General features: G+C 35.0%; 9 protein-coding genes across 9 annotated transcripts; 7 read left to right on the top strand and 2 right to left on the bottom strand.

Moving 5' to 3' along the window:
- Positions 1-1,542: 1,542 nt before the first annotated feature.
- Positions 1,543-4,734, top strand: EIN_176670 (serine-threonine protein kinase, putative; the record flags this gene model as incomplete). Its single annotated transcript, XM_004260563.1, has 1 exon — positions 1,543-4,734. The coding sequence occupies one exon, from the start codon at positions 1,543-1,545 to the stop codon at positions 4,732-4,734; it is 3,192 nt and encodes a 1,063-aa protein (XP_004260611.1).
- Positions 4,735-5,203: 469 nt separating this feature from the next.
- On the top strand, positions 5,204-6,927 carry EIN_176660 (hypothetical protein; the record flags this gene model as incomplete). The annotated part of the gene is made up of 4 exons (XM_004260562.1): positions 5,204-5,329; positions 5,369-5,700; positions 5,871-6,513; positions 6,622-6,927. The coding sequence occupies 4 exons, from the start codon at positions 5,204-5,206 to the stop codon at positions 6,925-6,927; spliced, it is 1,407 nt and encodes a 468-aa protein (XP_004260610.1).
- A 629-nt stretch (positions 6,928-7,556) lies between these two features.
- On the top strand, positions 7,557-8,405 carry EIN_176650 (hypothetical protein; the record flags this gene model as incomplete). Its single annotated transcript, XM_004260561.1, has 1 exon — positions 7,557-8,405. The coding sequence occupies one exon, from the start codon at positions 7,557-7,559 to the stop codon at positions 8,403-8,405; it is 849 nt and encodes a 282-aa protein (XP_004260609.1).
- Positions 8,406-8,495: 90 nt separating this feature from the next.
- On the top strand, positions 8,496-9,308 carry EIN_176640 (spliceosome associated protein, putative; the record flags this gene model as incomplete). Its single annotated transcript, XM_004260560.1, has 1 exon — positions 8,496-9,308. The coding sequence occupies one exon, from the start codon at positions 8,496-8,498 to the stop codon at positions 9,306-9,308; it is 813 nt and encodes a 270-aa protein (XP_004260608.1).
- Positions 9,309-9,470: 162 nt separating this feature from the next.
- On the bottom strand, positions 9,471-11,713 carry EIN_176630 (hypothetical protein; the record flags this gene model as incomplete). The annotated part of the gene is made up of 3 exons (XM_004260559.1): positions 9,471-11,340; positions 11,379-11,484; positions 11,578-11,713. The coding sequence occupies 3 exons, from the start codon at positions 11,711-11,713 to the stop codon at positions 9,471-9,473; spliced, it is 2,112 nt and encodes a 703-aa protein (XP_004260607.1).
- A 2,015-nt stretch (positions 11,714-13,728) lies between these two features.
- Positions 13,729-14,463, top strand: EIN_176620 (hypothetical protein; the record flags this gene model as incomplete). The annotated part of the gene is made up of 1 exon (XM_004260558.1): positions 13,729-14,463. The coding sequence occupies one exon, from the start codon at positions 13,729-13,731 to the stop codon at positions 14,461-14,463; it is 735 nt and encodes a 244-aa protein (XP_004260606.1).
- A 579-nt stretch (positions 14,464-15,042) lies between these two features.
- Positions 15,043-17,038, top strand: EIN_176610 (DENN domain containing protein 2D, putative; the record flags this gene model as incomplete). The annotated part of the gene is made up of 2 exons (XM_004260557.1): positions 15,043-15,771; positions 15,878-17,038. The coding sequence occupies 2 exons, from the start codon at positions 15,043-15,045 to the stop codon at positions 17,036-17,038; spliced, it is 1,890 nt and encodes a 629-aa protein (XP_004260605.1).
- Positions 17,039-17,628: 590 nt separating this feature from the next.
- EIN_176600 (hypothetical protein) lies at positions 17,629-18,171 on the top strand (the record flags this gene model as incomplete). Its single annotated transcript, XM_004260556.1, has 1 exon — positions 17,629-18,171. One exon carries the CDS (start codon positions 17,629-17,631, stop codon positions 18,169-18,171), a length of 543 nt encoding a protein of 180 aa, XP_004260604.1.
- A 72-nt stretch (positions 18,172-18,243) lies between these two features.
- On the bottom strand, positions 18,244-20,709 carry EIN_176590 (hypothetical protein; the record flags this gene model as incomplete). The annotated part of the gene is made up of 1 exon (XM_004260555.1): positions 18,244-20,709. One exon carries the CDS (start codon positions 20,707-20,709, stop codon positions 18,244-18,246), a length of 2,466 nt encoding a protein of 821 aa, XP_004260603.1.
- Positions 20,710-20,783: the final 74 nt, after the last annotated feature.

Here is a 20,783-nt window from a genome sequence, read left to right as displayed (position 1 = left end):
GGGGGATTTGAATATCTTCCACTTTAACTTTTTGGTAAAGACTTTGAAATTGATTCAATACGAGAAGACATTTTCTAAAAAAAATCAAGAAAATATAACCAAGTAAAAAAGAAAATGTTTTATAAAACGATGACTCTTTTTGGTGAAATGAGGACAAATTTTGGAAATTTTTGAAGTTTTTTTCGGCTTTTTTTTCGTTTTTGAAATTCGAAGAAAACATCTCATTTATTCATTGCTTTTTGTTATTGATTTTGTTGAACTTGAATAATCTAAAAAAGACAAATTAATGGTTAAAATACCATAAATTGAATTTAAAAAATGGCTGACAGGTTAGTTCCGGTTGACAGGTTATTACTCCAACTGTACCAAGTCTTTACTCTTTTAAAATAAAAACAAATTTGCAATTGACATTATTTTTGCAGGTTTTGGTGCCAAATATGTGGGAAATCATTATATTCTATCAGTGTGTAGGCCACTTTTGATTGGTCAAAACCACACACCGATAGAGTCACACACGGATGGAATCACACACCGATAGAATTTCTACTGTATTCAAAAAATTATCAAAACGATTGTTTTTGTTGATTGGCATATAATAATTTGTCAACTAAATATCAAATAGAGTCATTTGCTAAACGTTATCTGGTCTGTAACGTTGTCTGCCGATTTTTAGACCATTATAAATGGAATATTTCGGGAATTTTTTTGAAAAACCCCAAAATCATTGTTTCAATATTTTTCCCGGTTTTTTTCATTTTTACCTAATTCCCGTTTTTTTAAAACAAAAATCAATTATTTTTTGTCAAAAAGACAACGTTTGGGGAACAGACAACGTTTATCGACTGACTCTATTTATTTTTGGTGTCTTTAATTAGTATCAAACTATAGTTTTATGTATAAGTAAAATACTATAATTACTAAAACAAAGAATTGTTCAAAAATAAACACTTATTGTATAGAAAAAACAAACCATTAAAATTATAAATAAAGTTTGTTTTTAAAATAAACTCACTAAATAATGTTAGAGTCAATGAAAATAGTTAAATGTGTATGTATAGTAAAAAGAGATAAAAAAATACTATTAAATATTCGCAAAATAATATAAATATTAATAAAAATAGTTGTTTGCCCACAACAAAACAAAAATTCAGTTTTTTAATAATGAAAACCAGGAATTGACACAAAAGCAATAATTTATTTATAAATAATAAGAGTATATTCCATTTCTGAATAATTTAGGTTTGTTTCCCATTATTTTATATACAATTCGTGTGATGGATTTTGAGACCAATTGTCTTATTAAAAAATCAAATAAAAATAAATAACTAAATTCCAATCACAAGATCACAAAGTGCGAAAAAAAGACAATACTTTTTAATATGACATACTATTGATTAATAGTATGTTACAAACAGGGACTCTAAAAACAAATTGCACTCATCGAAGCAAACAGAAATTATTGAAAAAAAAACATTTTATATTTTATAGTAAAACTTCTGATTATATAAGTTTTCGAACTTCAAAATTCATATAGTACGCAATATGCCAACAAATCTTATACTTGTGAGTCTTTTATACACCCTTACATATTCATTTGAGTGTTCTTCTGGATGTAAAGGCGATTGTATATCCAATTATACATGTAACACTACTTGTGACGTGGGATATGACCAAGAGTCATCTTGTCTTTATTGTTCTGATGATCATTTACAAGGAAAAGACTATGTGTATATTAAGAATAAAGACACTTGTTTATTTAGAGAAAATTTGGTTAAAAAGACTGGGTGGGTACCTGATGATGTGCAACAAATAGAAAAGAACATCATATACTCATTTTCTTTTGATGATTCCACTCCAGTGGATTATGGGCCTTGTTTTCATACGGACAAATACAGAGTCTCCAAGTGGTTTAAAGTCGATATGAATACGTTCCGCTCGGAATACATTCAATTCAATTTGAGTAAGAATATCATATCAGATACTAAAGTGTCGATTGATGTGTCCAACTCACAACGAGATGATCCATATGGCACTTGCTTTGGAAGAGTGTCACTCATCGGGACAGATTTATACAACAAAATGAAGTTGCCTATTCTGTTTCCCCATGTCTCTTCAGAAAGGTTCTTTTACGTCTTTATTTCTATAGAAGGCTATGAAAGAATCGACTTCAAGTTTCTAGTCATAGAAGACAGGGGGTACAAGTTTATAGTCTTTAAAGAGTTCAACCAAGAGACCACAGACGCTTTAAAAAGTGACTTATCTTCAAAAGTTACAGTCCGTTTTCCGTTTGAAGAATATGGCCTTTTCGAGTACCCAACGTGCATTCAAAATGTCTTAATGTCGAACATGATCTTTGCTGTAAATTTCAAAGGAAACTACTCTTTAATGGTGGACTCTACAAGAGTCAACAAAGTGTTATATCTTCAAGAGTTCAGGTTCAAAGAAGATTTGAATGGCGATGTTGTGAGTAATATGGAATGTGTACAATTCTGGAACGGACAGAAATATGGAGTAGCTAAGAAGATGGGGAATACATATGGGATCAAAGTGAGAATAGAGAGTAACCCGACCAATGAAACTCGATACTTCTCCGTCATGACACAAGAATTCAATTCAAATGTCGACGTCGACTTTAAAGTGATCTGTCCAAGTAATTGTAATTATGAATTGGGTCATGGGCAATGCCAAACTACCTTTGGAGGGTGTCAGTGTGAAGAATCTTATGGAGGGGATGATTGTCATTTGAAGTGTTATCACAATGGAAAATGGCAAGTCGACGAACATTCAAATTTGTGTCAATTTGGAAGCCGAAGTTGTGATCAGTATTGTCACTGTGCACCGGGATATTCACTTTCAAATGAACTTTGTATATCAACACAATGTATCAGTGGGAGTATCGGCCCCAATGAAGAGTGTATAAGAGGAAGCCTTGGGTGTACTGACAATTGTTTCTGTCAAAATGGGTTTAAATCCTTAGAAGGTCGATGTATCAGTACCACGTGTGGTAATGGGGAGATAGACACATACACATTTAATGGTCAACACATTGAAGAAGAGTGTGACAATGGGACCAATTGTGATATCACCTGTCACTGTGTGACGGGGTTTTATACTCTCAGTGACAACCCGACTTCGTGTGGCAAAAAGACTTTAGCGACGTATGTAATAGTTTTAATAACATTAGCATGTGTGGTAGCCTTTTTAGTGTTTATCGGTATATTAATTGTTATTGGGATGGTAATCTTGAGATACAAAGAAGTCGATATTGAAGTCTTTAGAACACAACAACCGGAGTATTACCATTACATCACTGGAAGTACTTTAAAAGCACCAGCGAAAGACGGAGAGTATTACATCTCCCCCCTTTCATTGGACTTTGGAAATGAACATGAAATGACGGAAGTGCTTGACACGCGATTTGAGCGATTTGTTGTCAAGAACAACTCGAAGAAAAAGCACATGCTGGTGATCTTCCACACTCCAAATAACCCAAAATTTGTATTCCACTTTGAACCTCAAGTAGTTGTTGTCAATCCAAGAACAGAACGGTCTTGTGTGTGTTACATGACTATCTACTGCACTACACGGATTCGTGATATGAAGCTGCCATACACTATATGGTTCTCCGAATCTGTCAGGACTCTTAGTGCCATCGCGGAGTTACTTAGAGATAAGACATTTGATACATGGGATGCGCATGATAAAGAAGTGATGTCCCAACTGTATCCCAAAGTCTTGAAACATTTCCATTACCAAATGTCCGTCACAACAGACGCTGCAAGCTCGACACACATCGACTTGGACGAGTTGAATATGTCCGAGAGGCCAATAGCTGAAGGTGCGATGGGGAAAGTGTACTTTGGGAATTATCGGAGTGTCCCCGTTGCTATCAAGCAATTCCGGTGGGAGAATTTAGACGAGGAAGAGATGAATGAATTAAAGAAGAGTGTAGTAGCTGAATGTGAGATTATGAGTAAATTGAGGAATCCGTTTATAGCGAATTACATGGGGTCGGTGACATACATTCCACAAGTGTCGATGGTCATTCAATTCTTTGTTTTAGGCTCATTAGGAGAGTATTTGCGTGAGGACAAAGAGGACTATTTGCGAATGTCATACAAACTGAAGTTAAAAATCCTCTTTGATACAGCACGAGGAATGCAGTTCTTGCACGAGAATAGAATTATGCACTTGGACTTGAAGCCAGACAATTTATTAGTCAATTCATTGGACCCTAACAGTGCTTGCTCTGTCAAAATCACGGACTTCGGGACGTCAAGATTCACTAAGAAGACGATGGGGATGAATGTCGATAAAGGACTTGGAACACCTATCTATGCCGCACCCGAAGCTTTCAAGGACGAATATACTTTTGGTGGGGATGTCTACTCTTTTGGTATCACAGCTTGGGAAATCTTCTATCAGGAAGAACCTTATAAAGACTTCAAATCACTTTTTGATATTAAAATTCACGTGGAGAGCGGGAAGAGACTCAATATCAACGATAAGATGCCTATTCTGTATAAAAACATGGTCGAAGGGTGTTGGAAACAAGACACAAGTGCAAGACTCAATTTTGAAGCCGTTATAAAAGCACTCGTGAAGATCGATGAGGAGTGCACAAATCACCAACTCACATCTTCAACAGAAGAGGACGAGGAAGTCATTAAGAAGACTATCGCAAGAAGAAATGAAAAGATGGAGGCACTTCTCAAAGACATCTGTGTCGATTAAGAAATGGTTGTCTGTTTGTAAGTACATTATGATGTATGGTTTTTTATAATTTATTTTTAGTATATTTCATATTGTTTTTTTTACTAGAAAAATATAATTACTTGTTTCATTTTTTTCTCTTTTTAGTTTTACAATAATTGTCTAGTTTTGTTTTCTATTTTTAATACTATACAATTCTGTCGTATTATTTATAGAATTTGATAATATAAAATATTATCAAATTCTATATTTTAGTTCCGATTAATTAAAATAACTAATAATTCATACCATGTCATATTTATAGTTATTTTGTCAGTACCACCAATATATAATTAAAAAACTATCAAATTTGTCATTTTATAAATACATTACCATCTCACCCACATCTCCAGACTTTTGACTCGTATTATTATTAAGTATTTCCTTATTCAATGCTTATTAGAACTCAACACCAATTTCAAGTAGTTCAATAAAATAGACTAAAAAAGTAATGAATATAGCTTGGGAAGAACATCAAGTTCTGTTGAAACAAGGAGACATGAGTCATCGGTCTCCGCTCAATGTCGTATTATGGGCGCTCGGACAATTTGCTGTGGAAGTCCCATTAGAGTTCACTGTTTGTCGAATAACATTTTGAATAACATTTTACGCGTAGCACCGCATTAACACGATGTTCATTGTGCTCTTAATCCAACAAGGTCTTGGGTATATGCCATCATTAGCCGCATTTGCCTCTGTAGTTTTAGTCTGTTCGATTGTAGGTGGTATAGTGAACCTTGTCATTTTATGTTTTGCAGTTCGGTATGCTGTAAAGAAGACTGTTATCTTCTGTGTGTGTACATTTTACTTAGCTCTGGTCATTATAGCCTGTTGGACATATAACATTTACGTGTTTGGGATTTTGTTATTCTTCACTGCATGGTTACCCCAAGCTGCTGTATCTCTTCATGGCTCTCAAGTCCCATTTGTGTCTACTGGCGACTTACAGTTTGTTTTCCTCTGGTATTATTATTAGTTTTATTATAATAAATAATACTATAGTACTATAGTATTTATTAGAATTTATTTTATAATTTATTTTATAATTTATTTTATAATTTATTTTATAATAATTTAATTATAAAATTATTATAAATTTATAAGATGTTGATGTGTAGTCAATTTGCGGACCACCTCTCGATCTTGATGTCCACTCTTACAAACTTCTTATATCTTTATATGGCAAGAGCTTTTCCGAATCTCAAGTATTTTAACTTGAACGGACAAGCCCTTTCTCTCATCACAAAAGGGCAAGACATTGAGAAACCGACGGGGACGTTCATCTTGTCGACCGCTATATGTGTGTTTGCGTTCATCTTACTGATTCCTTATATGTTTCTTAAAGAACATATCACAAAGCCACCTATTCGCCAATTAAGTTATAACATTCCATACATCTTCAATAACTTTCGAATGGTCATTGGGGATATGATACGCGATAAGAACTTTATTATGTTCTTATTGTGTGTTATAGGGACTCAATATGCTCCACTGTATACTACTGTCTTATTCCATACGGTTCAATCGGACATATTCCACACAGACACTTTCATGTTAGAAATTAAAGAAAATATCTTCTTCTATGCAGCGGTGGTCTCTTTCTTCATCTCACCACCACTTCTTCACAAATTCGGCCCAAGGTGTATGATGATCATCATCCTTTCTCTCGTTGCTATCATGACTTGTTTCCAACAATTCGGTCTATTAAGCGGCGTCTTCGGGTATATCGGCTGCGTCTTCGCGGGATTCGCAAGTTCAACAGTTTGTTTCATATACTAGTACTTTATAGTTTTATACTATATAATATAGCATACCGATCATTTATAGTTTTAATATAATAAAATATACTATCAGTGTATTGACTAGGAGACGAATGTCACTATCAGACGGTTTATATACGAAAATAGTACATACGACACTATCAGTATGCACTACGGCGTCGTAGCTATTTTGTGCAAAATTGTGAATTCATTGGCTATCTTACTCTCTGTAGTGTATCAACTCCAAGAGAACAATTACTTCTATGTCAGGTTCTTTGCTATTGTCATGATCTTCTTCATCACAAGTTTGGTCGGACTGGTCGCTTCAGTATTCATGAGAGACCACCACACCGACTACTGCAATGGACTGAGACCTCCGTATGTCAAAAACACTATCATTATTGAAAAGGACTGATACTTCTTTTGGTTTCATTTTGAATGGTTTCGAATTAATAGTTCTTTGTACTATTAATTACAATATGTCATTTTTGTATTTATTAGTTTTAGATTGGTTTTAATATAAAAAATGGAATTGATTACAATTTTCGAATTAATACACCACTTGGACAATTTCTATTTCATTTTTTTTAATTTTGATTTAACTATTTGAAAAAACAAAAAATAATTAATAATTGATTGTTTTAATTAAACACATAAATTTGAAGTTGTTTGACATTAACTAAAAAAAAAGAAAAAAACAAATAATAATTGTGCTGTAAAAACAAAATTCTCTTTTTGTTATTCGAGTAAAAAATAACATTTTTAGTAAATTACTTAATAGTATAAAACATTATAATAAAATATAGTTAAAAAAAAGATTTTTCAAATTTTTTTCATTGGCTTTGGAGGAGAATTGAAAACTTTTTTCCTTTTTTGTGAGAAAATGGCTGAAAAAGATGCAAAAAAAGACAAAATTTAAACAATGGATTTAACTAGTGATAATCATAAATATACTATAACTATAATAGAAATCAGTCATTTCGAGATTGAGAAATTGGTGGAAAGAGAGAGAACTTGAACGTGGAAAATAATCAAGCGAAATTGATGGACAAACGAGTCCTCTTCACTATTTTGGTATTCATTGTCAGCAACATTTTGCTGATGTTGGTGTTCCTCCCACCAGTTGTGTTTGTACACACACCTGCCGTGAAGATGTTAGTGCCAGACTTTACAAAGAACATTACACTATTTTCAAATGATAATGTCGGTCTCCGCGACACGCAAACAATTTCGCGCACAATACACAAAGCACTTGCTGTCTTAACAGCAGCGAAAGAGAAATTTGTATTTTACTTCACATTATACTTTGCGACAGTTATGTACCATATCACTGACGATGGGATGGCCAATGTACTAGATTTGGTGCAGACTGAATTGTATAAGGAAAATCCAATTTTTGCATTTGTCCTCTCAGTATCCTCAATCGTGTTGGGGCACTTTGCTGTGTACGCTGTGCTCTTCTATTTCTTCGAGTTGGTGAGTTTAAAGTTTAAAAAACTTGACGATATCCGAAGATTTTGTGCAAAGTTTGGCTGGTATATGTCTGCGTTGCAACTATTTGATACATTCATCCCGTTGTTACCAATAAGGGTTCTCTTTTTCATATTCTCTGTCGTCGGTGTACAAGTCGAAAATTTTTTGTTCGCACTTCTTCTGAGTTGCCTACCCGATGCCTATGTTAAAATCACATACGGTCTCAATTTACTTAACCTCGATGAGTTTCACTTTGTCGCCGATGGAATGTATCTAGCAGTCGTGTTATTTGCGATTGGGACGTGTTTATTTGTGTGTGTCATATTCAGTGTGTACTTGTTCAAAACGGAAGAGGCCACAAAACCGCAGATATATTCCCAAGACAAGACCGAACACAAAGAAAAAGCTAAGTCAGAGTAATTTTTCATATAGTTTTTATTATCTATAATAATTCTATTCTGTCGATCCCAAACAAAAACATCAGAACTTCTTTATTAATTTGCCTTGTAAATGCCACCAAAGCCTATTAAGAACCGTTTTGTGATCCAACACCCATACATCACCGAAGAGGAAGATCAAATTATCAAGACGACTGCGCAATACACAGCAAAAAACGGAACGGATTTCATTAAACGATTAGCGGAGAGAGAAGCCCGAAACCCCGTGTTTTATTTCCTTCAAAAGAACCACCCGAATTACCAATACTTTGCACAACTCTGCGAGTCATATAACCAGATCTTACACCCAAAGCCGCAGTATCTTCAATTTCTGAGCAGGACATTTGAAAACTCACAGAACGTGTTGAAGTATTCGAAAATGCGAGCAGACTACGAAAAGATTATTGAGTCCGAGAAGAAACTAGTTGAAGAGAAGGAAGCCAAAGAGGCCGACTTATACAACTCGATCAATTGGAACGATTTTATTGTGGTCGAAGTGGTCGACTTCGAAGATGTCGTCGAAGAAGAACACACCACTGGATTGCTTCAAACCATCAATGAAAAAGCGATGGAAGAGGATGTTCATATCGCTGAAGTTGAGAAATTTGAAAACAAAGTCGACCAAATCGACAATACTCAAAAAGACCAACTCGAACAACAAGACGAAGTCCCAAGAAAGAAAGCACCAACGTCAGAAACACTTCAAGTCTGTCCAATTTGTAAGAAGGCTATTCCAATCAACGAAATGGACAAACACATGAAAATCGAGTTAATGTCAAAGTCAAAGAAACAACAACAAAAGTTCGAGGCACCCGTCGCTCAAGACGCAGAGATGGCAAAGAATCTCGAAAACTTAACAAAGAACCGCCCCGACTGGAAAAATTGATTGCATTTTTATAATTTATTTATAGTACAGTTTGTTGTATGTAGGTGGAATTATTGTACTATAATCTAATTAAAATAAAACTACTAGCAAACTCGAAACAATAACACAGTAACTTACTATATGAAATAGTATCTGAATAGTACATAAATTGGGTCTTAAGACTCAAAGACCTTCCATAGACTGACGAGAAGAAGATGCTTCCGAGACGGACTCTGAAATTGTCGAAATCAAAGCAACAGAAGCGGCGGTCCATACCTCAAGGCGTTGGATCTTAAACTGTTGATTAATAGTAAGAGGCTCATTATTAAAAGTCGGGCATTCGTACGTCTGACCTTCCATGTCCTTTGATATTGAAAGGCCGGGAAATCCCCGTCCGCCGCCCATAATGAGTTTGTTCAAGTCTGTCATCACATAAAACGTGTTGGACATTGTTGCCTTGTACTTCTTCACTTTAGGGACCAACGTGAAGAGAAATGCCTCGCCGGTCCCATAGAAATTGCGATGAATCTTTATTGGGTCGGGGAGATATCCGCCGAACAAATCACCGTTTTCTGCTTGTATAAAAATGACTAAAGGATTTCGAGCCGCACATAACGAGTACAAATTGCGCAACGAAAACCCGTCCGTTTTGGTCGAAAAGAGGCACATGAAGTCCATCACTGCAAATCGGTTTGGAAGCATTGAAGTGAATTCCAATAACAAGTCTTCGCACATCAAATCAGTTGGTAACGTGAAGCTACACATCTTCTCCAGCGTCATCTTACGTTCAAGTCGATCAGTTTCTGTAAACGGAGTGACGGTCGAGTGGACCGACTCTTTAATTGAGAACAAGAAGTGATAATTCGCAAAATCAGGTAATTTCATTTGGGTCGCAAGCGCTAAAATCCCCGGGGCGTCATATTCCAACACTTTTTTAAAGATCGGGACGACCTCCTCCATCCTCTTCGGTGGGGCGTGCGACTCTTCCATCATCGTCACCACCAATTTGACTGCAAACGGGTATCCGTACAAGAACAAATGCTGTAAAATCGTGAGGGAAATAAATTTGTCGACGTCATCAAGTAAAGGCACCAACAGATTGACAAACAAATTTTCGTAGATTGTAGTCAAAGACACTGTTAATGACTCAGCGTAGTTGGGCATCCTCTCACACACAATATCGTCCAACATGAGGAAGAAATAATCAAACTGAACGACGGTGAATGGGTATATCCCTCTATACAAACATGAGCAGATGAAAGTGTGGCATATGACGTACGCTTCTATCCCTTGATAATGTTTCACCAAGAACCCTAATAACGGCCCGACAAACTGTAACTTGTGGTTTTTCATACGATTGAAGAGCGTGTTAAACGTCGCAATGAGAAATCGATGGGCGGGAATATCACTCTCAGAATTGGTGATGGAGTTCCGCTGTAACTCGTTAAAGCTCATGCGTGGCCGTTCACTGATCGAATCGATGATATGCCCCCCTAGACTTCCTCCACTTAATATCCCCATCGGAGTCGAATCCAATGAGACTCTTGCAGTGTTTTGTCGGGAACAGTCCCCTATAGAAGACCGGGGACGTTCAACAGGTCGTTCGCTTTGGACTTCTGTTGGCATTTGAGGCTCCAACTTGTCTTCCAATTGGTGAATTGGTAAGTCGATGTCTGGAATGTCATGTTGTCCGCTTTGAATATTAATTCTGACGATCACAGGGGATGTTAAGATGAACACCGTCCGTTTGAACATATTCGATTTCGTCGATGCAAAAGGGAAAACGACTTTAATGAGTTGGTTGATCAATTTTGGTGTTGTGTCTAAGACTTCCTTTGATCCAGTAAGTAGCAACAGACCTTGTTTGGGATTCAATGAGCTTGGAATTTCAAGTTTCATTTTCGAGAAGGAAACTTTCCAGATTTGAAGGACGTGTGTGAGGGAATCACTCCTCTTATTGTCACGGTGTTTAATGTACTTCTTATAATCCGATTCTCTGTCCTGGACCGTAAAGAGTAACCGAAAGTACTTACACCAAAAGATGTTCTCAGGGCTTTGCGTTATTTCATTCCTCTCACAGTCAAAACAAACATTTCTTGTGGGACAAAAAACGAGAAGCACTGTCGGATGTTTTGATGCGTGACGAGTACGTGTGCAATGTGTGTGATTTGGTTGTGTGTGAGAGGTGTAAAAGCCTCTACATGTCACTCCGATGTTATACAAAACAAATCTTAAATTAATAGTTCTTTATATTATATATTATTAGTACAAAGCAATTAGTGGAACAAACGAATTTCCTTCTTTGTTGGGTACGGCAACTCGAGAAACGATTGTTTGTTCAGTTGGTGAATTGTTGGGCTGAGTTTGTCGAAGTCAAGAATAAACTTCGAGTTCTGCGAACAGTCGAAATATTTTTTTGTATCCATCGATTGATGTTGAAAGTAATTTAAATTTTAAGATGTGAATGAGTTTGTCCTCTTTGAAATTTAGACTATTTGCAGACCGGCAAAAAGGAAGCTTTGGAGCGGTTTCACAGTATTCTTCACTTTCGACTCGGAATGCTTTTGATGGTTTATTGTTAATTTAATTTACTAATACTACTAGTTCTACAAAAACAACAATAACAGTTTTGAAGGACTACTCTCAAAAATGCTATTGAGTAATGTTTTGACGATAAAATGCAAAGTATTACAAATGAATCCCATATGGCTGATGGAATGACTTTTTATCGTTTATAGGAATGGATTATATATTGTAGTTTTTGTTAGGCATTTTTATACTAAATTAATGGGATATTTCTGATAAATTAATTGATAATTAATCAAAAAAGTTGGTTTGAGATAAAAAGTTTAAAATATGGACTTTTGGGAAGACAAATTCTTCAAAAAGATAATTTGAACCAAATTGTCATTTTATTTGGCAGTTTAATATAGTTAAATATCGGGATTAGTATTTTAGTTCGTTAGATGGATTTAGTCAGTGTAAATTTTTTACATTTGATTTACTCCTGTTCGTCAAAAAAATGATGTTCGAAAGTATAGTAAAAATATATTATTATATTAATAAAAATTGTATATACTAATGAAACATATTAATAATTTATTTAAAAAAATATTTTTCATTTTTATTTTTTGTTTTTCAATAAAAATATATTATCAAAAGTCTAAAAAAAGCTTTTTTTGTCAACATTTAACAAAAGAATTTAACAATAATTACAAAAATAATAAACTATATAAAAAAATATTTAATCATTATCATGATTCTATTAGAATCATATAATTGATATAATAATATAATCATTTAAATATTAAAAAATACATATAAGTTATATTATCCAAAAATAAGTGATATAAATTGAATACATAAACAATTATATAATATATGTATTAAAAAAATTATAATTAAATATATTATGTTATTATATTTTATAAGTAGTTATATTTAATTAACTTAATTAATTAAGTAATGTACTAAAAAATAAATAATAATTTTTAAACAAAGAATGTTTTTAAAATAAATAACATTATTTTTAACACTTTTTTTAACACTGAAAAACATTTTATTTTTGAAAAAAAAGTTTTCTTTTAAAAACAAACTTAAAAACATCTAAAAAACAAAAAATCAAAGAGTCCTGATAACTTTAGTTAATTTTTATATAAAAATATTGAAATTGACCTTTTTTGTAATTTTCTTTTAAAACACTAATTCGTATAACATTTATTTTATTTTTTTAGAATAATCCTGAACTCAATCTTAAAAACGTTTCGAGTTTTTATATTTAAACCCGCTATTTTAGTAGTATTTACACTAATATCATAATAAAAATTGTAATTAAATAAAAACTAATGGTAATCGATTAAAATTACGAATGATTCCATCAATCAAACCAATAATTATATAATATAAAACTATTTTATAATAGTAAATTGAGAATCATTGAGTAATATTTCTAATATACGTCTAATATACAAAAAAGTAATGATTTTGGTAGAAAAATGTCAATTATGTCAACTTAATTACCTCATTCAAAACACCCCAATTCAATAGGGTATTTTTCCTTTTTTTCCATATTACCAAAGCCACTAAAATAGTCTATTTTTTTCATTGTCCAAAAGTCAAAATAAAAATTATTATAGTTATGAATACAATAATAAACAAACTACAAAAAAACAATTGTTTACACGTGGTTTAGTTCTCACTTATATTCCACTCAAAACAACAACACGGTTAATAAACCTTTTAAATGCAGAACGAAATTCAATCTCAATTGAATGTCGTTTCATTTTCATCATGTTTAGGACATTCTTTTTTATAACACGTAAAAAACATGGAATACAACGGGATTAGGACAAAAATGCCGAACGAAATCTTCACAACAAAACTGAGACTTTCCAGAAAAAAATGACATAAAAGGAAACGCAACAGAACTCAAAATTTTTAGATGCCAATGAAGCTTGGAGACTCCCTCGGTTTTGTTGTCGCCTATCTACCTCTAGACACGGTGGTCCACGTCAAGATGATGAATAAAAACGCTTCTAAAGTCATTGATAAGATCAAAGCTATACCACACTATGACAAAGAAGTTAAGTACCTTTTAAAGGTGTTTCCAGGGTGTAATGAGATGACTTTACTCGGGACGGATATCGGTAAGTTTGTGGAAGGCCGAATGGTCATCGACCAAGACATCAATCGACTCGCTAAAATCAACTTAGTTGAAATGCCACAAGACACTGACTTACTCTGTCAGATCCGTCAGAAGATCGTGTCGATCTCTGCAAAAGTGTTTTACTATGACAACATTGAGTTATCCGATTTCCCACAGCTCGACAAAGTTGTCTTGGACTTCTGTGGACAACCATTCGACTTTTTAGAGTTTTTTGAAGATACCTATTTCATTACGACAGTTGTAATAAAGAATTTCAACGACCACGAACTACTCACTAAATTACTTGGCGAGAAGAAGATTGCGGAGAAAGTCTATTTAGAGACAGTTCCTGCGTTTCGATATGAACTGTTGGGGACTGAAAAGTTTGTCGAGAAAAGCACAAAAACAGAAACTAACAACAAAAAAAATGTCAGTGAAGAGGAAATTATTTTATTCGAAAGCGTCAAGGAATTTGGCATCGAAGATATCTTCGCGATCCAACAACTCGAGAACAGTGTGCTTTTTGCCTAGATAATGTATAAATTATTTATTCTTGTTTTCTTATTTATTTACTATACTTATGGTATAATTTGATTGTATTGTCTATTTTTATAATTACAATCAATACTATTAATAAATAATTAAATAAATGTTTAATATAGAATTTGTTTTTTATAATTTTTAGTTACATTAATAAATATCTATTAATTAATACTATTCAAAAATGTTAGAATTTTTTGATAAAAAATAATAATTTATTATTAGTATTAATAATAAATGGTAAAAATAGACCAGTGTTTTTTATAGTACTATTTTTACTGAAAACAAACCTACTTGTCCAAGAAGTACTTTACTTTTAAGTATTACTTAATAGTAAATTTAACTATATTAATAATTACTTTAGTTGACAATTAATATGAATGACATACAACACAAGAAATGTCGCATTTTGTTTAACAAAAATTCTATTAGTATAATATATAAAAAATGTTTAATTGAACGGGATAATTGGTATGGTTGAGTCTTTTATTTTCAAATAATAATTATTATATGAACCAATGATTGTGAAGTGAATTAGAACTAAATTAGTCTAATAACTCTGAAACTCTCATGCCCGAATTGCTCGTGGAGGATATCATTATACTTCGCTGTGTGATGCAAGACAATAAGTTGACAATGAAATGTTTATATCAACACGTTAAAGACGATATAGACCAACAGAAAACGGTATTTCCGTTCTGTTTTTCTGAAGGAGACTCGTTGATGAAACAAAGGAGTTTACTCAAAGAACCTACGACGACCGAATTTTTCACTTTCATGTTAACCGACATGAATGGCACTCGAAAGCACGCGTACTGTCTTCGTTTTCCACACTTCGAACAACCGGAATGTGTCTGTATAGTCGGCAAATCACCACAAACTCAAGTCTTTGTCGACATCTTTAAAATCGTCGAGAAACTCCGCCTCAGATCTCTCACCATTTTAAAACTCTTTTTGGACGACATTTGCCTGCAAAACGTCCCCGTCCCTAATGGCGTGTTGTCCAATATCAACTTCCACCACACAACTTACCAAATCATTAATTCGTCTGATGTGTCTTCCAACTCAAATCATGACATCCTCAAGCTCATCTCCGTCTTTGGTGCGTCGATGCTTGTTGACTTAGTCGGGTATTTATTAGTCGAAAGAAAGTTCCTCTTTGTCAGTCAATCAATTCAAGTCTTATCAGAAACAGTTATGGCATTCACTTCGTTGATTACTCCATTCCAATGGCAACACGTCTTTATTCCCGTCTTACCCGTGTCACTCCTCACTTATTGTAGTGCCCCCATGCCTTATGTTTGTTTTTGTATATATTATAATATTCTATTTTAATATATTCTATTATAATTTATACTATCTGTTATCTATTCTATTGTATAGCATTTTTATAGTAATTTAATAGGTTATTGGAATCAAAAATGCATTTCTCGAGAACGTCTTTAAAGAGTGTGGGTCGATGGATGATACGATCATATTAGATGCAGATAATGGTAAAATACTCAATTTGAATAAAATAGATTTTGACGCTGTTTTTGTGTCAGAAGAAGCGATGCAATTGAAGAGTGCATTGTATTCAATATTCTTGGAATATTATTATAAGAGAGACGAGAGCGAAATGGCCGAAGAACTGCGCCAAGAATCGAACAATTTGATATACAAATGCTTTGCGAAGTACTTAGCGAGTATCTTTGGGACGTACAACAAGTCGTTTGAGTTTGATAAAGTGAAGCAAAAGATGGTGTTCAATTTTGAAGGGTTCTTAAATGGGATGTCTCCATATAAAGATAAGTACCAAGTCATTAAAAAGTTTGAGGAGAGTCAGATGCGGTTCATGTTCTTTGTTGAGAGGGAAGAGCAACTTGCCAAGAATTTTATATTAGAAGATATCTGTCCGTTATTACAAGACTATTCGACATTCAATTATCCTTGTGAGACTGTTAAAAGTATATTCAGTTTACTTGCAACGGATGTGAAAAGGGTGTACTGCAAATTCTGTTATGAAGAGATCAGTCCGGACCAAAGTGTCGCATTCTTCGAAAAGCAATTTTACCACGTCAACTGCTTTAGATGCAGCTGTTGTGGTCGTGTGATCATCGGTGACAAATTGACAACAACGGATGAGTTGAAGTGTATGATGTGTATGAATATAGATCCGGAGAAATTGAGTGATGAAGCCTTATGTACCATCGTAGGTGTCAATTTCAAGAAGCGGAAGAAGTTACTGAAGGACGAATTAATCATAGCGGAGGTCAAAAAAGAGTATACCCCTTCTCAGTCTAAGAAACAGAATCGGGTCCATACGATGCGGCAAAGTATGAACTTCTCTAGCTTGAAAATTAAACAACGCACAAATCAAGAATACAGTAAGAGTGAAGTCATTAATCCGGCAGCTCATATAGAGAGAGCTTCATCCCCCAAATTCACACAGAAAAAACCACAAAATTCAGATCTGAGAGACTCACGAAAAAGTTTCTTCTTGGAAAGGAGAATGAGTAATAACAACGTCCCACAGTCTCCTGTCACTACATCCCCTGTTAACAGTCCAACTGACTTCATTCTTTAATTCATGTTCTTAATTATTACTCCAGTGGAGAAGTATAAACAACTAGAATTATGTAGTTCATTATAACTTATTTTATTATAAATTTACCATTTTTTTATTAATAACATAAGGGACCATCCTTTCCCACCCTCACCACCTTTACCAAAAAAAATATTTGCCGCGATTGTTTTTTGAAAGAAGTCCACTTTTCAGCCACTGTTTGTGCGTCCCCATGTCACCCACTTTCCTTGTCCGTACTGTGTGGACGCGGATGTGGTTCCCCCCCGCTTGCGGGGGGGTCAGGGGGGATCCGCGCCAAGGGAGGACTTGGAAAGTGGGTGAAACGGTGCACAAACAGACTGTTTGAGTGTGTCTTCAGAGCCTTCTTTTCAATGCTCCGTCTCACTCGGTTTTCACTGACTCGAGGTGATTTTTCGGCATTTTTTGAATTCGGGAACCAGACCTAATATTATCCCAGTTTCCTATTTACTATAATTATAATTTGAATATGATTCGAAATAGAAAAAATAAATCTATTTTAAGAGGTGGTGGTGGTCAATGTAGGTCCCATAACATAATAGAATAAATGGTAATTAAGAACTTAAAAAGATATGGGCATTTTTGCAAACACAGCGACCGACGACGACATCAAGTTTCTCCGCGACAATATTCACATCATCAACAACTGGACGGAGCTCCGATGTAAAGAGATATTAGTCGACAGCAAGAGTGACTTCTATGTGAAGAGCAAATCGTATGTTCTGTCCAATTACATCTATGGCAAACGGAACATTGCATTCTTGCTGATGACTGAAACGAATTGCTTTGGCTTTTTTACATCATCTGGGCTTCAGGTTTATACCCCATCGAAGACTATAATCAAGAGAGGGACTGAGTTCTTTTCATTTTTAATAAGTCGAGACGACAACATTTCTCCAAAGATCTCAGAGTTGTTACCTGGCCGTACTGAAGTTGTTTCAATAAACTCCCCAGACGACCAAACTGTGATATTTAACATTATCGATGGGATGACTTTATATAGTTCAATGGATGCCGTCTTCACTCCAACGTTCCATCAGATATATGGATGTACTAATTTGGACACACACAACAAAATACACGTCTCAAGACTCTTTATCCTTCGCTTCGAGTGATATTAAGAATGATTTTATCTTCTATTGACCAGTGGTGCGGAACTGAAAACCATGAACCTATCAATCAAGTAATTACTTCGTCTTCTTCGCCTTTCGCTTGTTAAGTTTCTCTTTACTAAGGACTCGGTGATGGAACGACAATATCACCTCATCGATCGCGCATATATACTCTTTAATTTTGTCATTAAATGTATCAAAATCGACACATAACAGTCTCGAGAATATGTCAATCACAACACGTTCCGTCTCTGTCAATGGGAACTCTGTAAAGAAAAATGTGTCACTTCGCGACGTTCGTGTGATTTCATCAATACAAAACAGCGACACGTTTTTGCACGCAATGGTCTGTTCGTCCACTGTTATAACACCAAACTCCGTTGTAATTTCTTTGAACTGGTTGGCAGTGATTTGATCTGTAAATTCTTTAGTGAATCGATACGTCTCTTGTAACTTCACTGTGAGTTGTGTCACTTTTGAATCGAAATGGGGAGTGATGAGCATTTGGTCGATTTCTGAATCAAGAGAGTCTTCTTTTTCTTTTGTTGGAGACTGAACCGGTTTGGCAAACTTTTTCACCGCCTTAAATTCGCTTTTCTTGTCACTTGAAATCCACTCACACATCATATTCGTCACACGTTCCTTTTCTTTTTGTTCATCTTCGATAGATACACTCTCACACATCATTGGACCAATAGTCTTGCTGTCTATATCTTCGACAATAAAACCATATTCCTTCTTTAATTCTTCTATTTTCGCGTCTTTGTTCTCAGTGTTCTTGAACGAATCAGTGTCACTGCCATTGACTGTTGTAGTGTTCGAACCAATCAGTGTCTCAGCACGTTCATCTTCATCACCAAACAATATCTCTTCTTTCCCACTCACTCTCCTCTTCCAATTCTCAGTCGCTCGCATCACTTTTGTCATCTTCTTCGCTACCTTTTCTTTCAATTCCGTCTTTTGAACAATAGAAATGTTCTCCATGGCATTTCCAATTTGTTTCACTCGTTCAGTTCGTATCACAACACTCACATCCGGCACGTTGATATTCTGAACAGCAGAAACGACTCTTCCATACTTCTCTATGTACTTGAACAAGAAATAATTCGGGTCCATCGTCTCCCATCCTCTCGTCGTGAACCGTAACGCCTCAAATACACATGCAAATATCATGTATTCGGTCGTACTTGAAATTTCGCAACTATGTACAATGTACTGATACATCGCCAACGCTTTCTCCCCAATCTCTTTGGGCAAATAGAGAGCTTGCACAGTTAATGATATCCTATCCGCCACCGTCAAATTAGTTAAGTCAATGGACAAAAGGGTTTTATAGTATGGCTCTTCTTCTTCAATGAACATCGGGTTGACAAATTCAACCAAATTTTTGAACGTGAAAATCCCACCGTCGTGCTTCTCGCGTAACGACTTCACAATTTCCTCATACCCAAAAAACGGAAACCCTAATTCAGCAAAATCCTTCAAAAGCACTCGGGGAAGGACTTTCACTCCATTCTCCAATAACGCCATATGTAAAAAAGTCACTGGCATCGACGAGACGTTTTTAGTACGTTGCATAATAGTGATTCGTGTGACAATTTCTTGTAAATCTTCTTTAGGGTTTCCAGTCTTTTCGATCTTACCAAGTCCAACGACCCCAAAACATCTCCCTTTACTTACCGTACTAGTATTGACCATTTTCTTCGAAAAATTCATATCTTCGGTGACTAACATGTTATCATTCATTTTGTTTTCTACTAACTTCACTACACCATTCTTGAATTGCTCAAATTGTGTACTGACCTCTTCGACGTCAAAGTTGTCTTGCGCTTTCTTAAACTCTTCCATTTCCTTTGCAAAGAACGGTTTGTCGTTTGCTTCGCTCTTTGTTTCTGTTTCAGATTGTTCATCCTTTTTTGTGGCTTTTTTGGTTGTTTTTTTGGTCGACTTTTTTGTGGATTTTTTCGTCGTCTTTTTCGTCGTCTTCGCTTTTTTAGTCTTCTTCTTTGTGACGGGTTCACTGGATTCGGTATCATTGTCACTCTCTGTGAAATTGGAAACACTTGAAGTTGTGAAACTACTATCCTCATCATTACTGTTACTTGAATAACTACTAAAACTCTCTGAACTCGATTCTTCTGCATTCTTTTCATCCTCTTTGTTTGCTATCCCTTTACTTTTCTTCATTTGATAAATAACCCTATTTTTGACTTTAGCGAACCCTTTGTTCATCGTACTCACAAGACGGAGCTGTTCCGAAAAATTGGATTCAATGTCTTCTGTTGTTTCTTTGACCTTTTTGAAATAGCCACTGATGGTTTCGATGACCTTATTCGTGTCTGCGTTATACCGTGGGCAAAGAAACACTGCAAATAAATGTGACATCTCTTCCACTATGCCAAAGAAAGTATCGTGTTGGTTATTCTTTTTGAGTGCGTTGATTTGGTCTTGATATTTGGAAAATGCGTCCGTGAAGTAATTCTCTTTACGACGAACAACTCCTCGAACTACTCCCTTATTAAGTTCGTCAAACTCTTGCATGTAAGATTCACGTGTTAAAATTGTACCACAACGACGACATACCACCCGTGTAGTTACATCGTGAAAAATTTCGT

The sequence above is a fragment of the Entamoeba invadens genome, assembly GCF_000330505.1.
Source record: "Entamoeba invadens IP1 unplaced genomic scaffold scaff_1105074725183, whole genome shotgun sequence".
Lineage (NCBI taxonomy): Eukaryota > Evosea > Mastigamoebida > Endamoebidae > Entamoeba > Entamoeba invadens.
The sequence above is the reverse complement of the archived record's forward strand: the minus strand, read 5'-3'. Positions and strand labels throughout refer to the sequence as shown.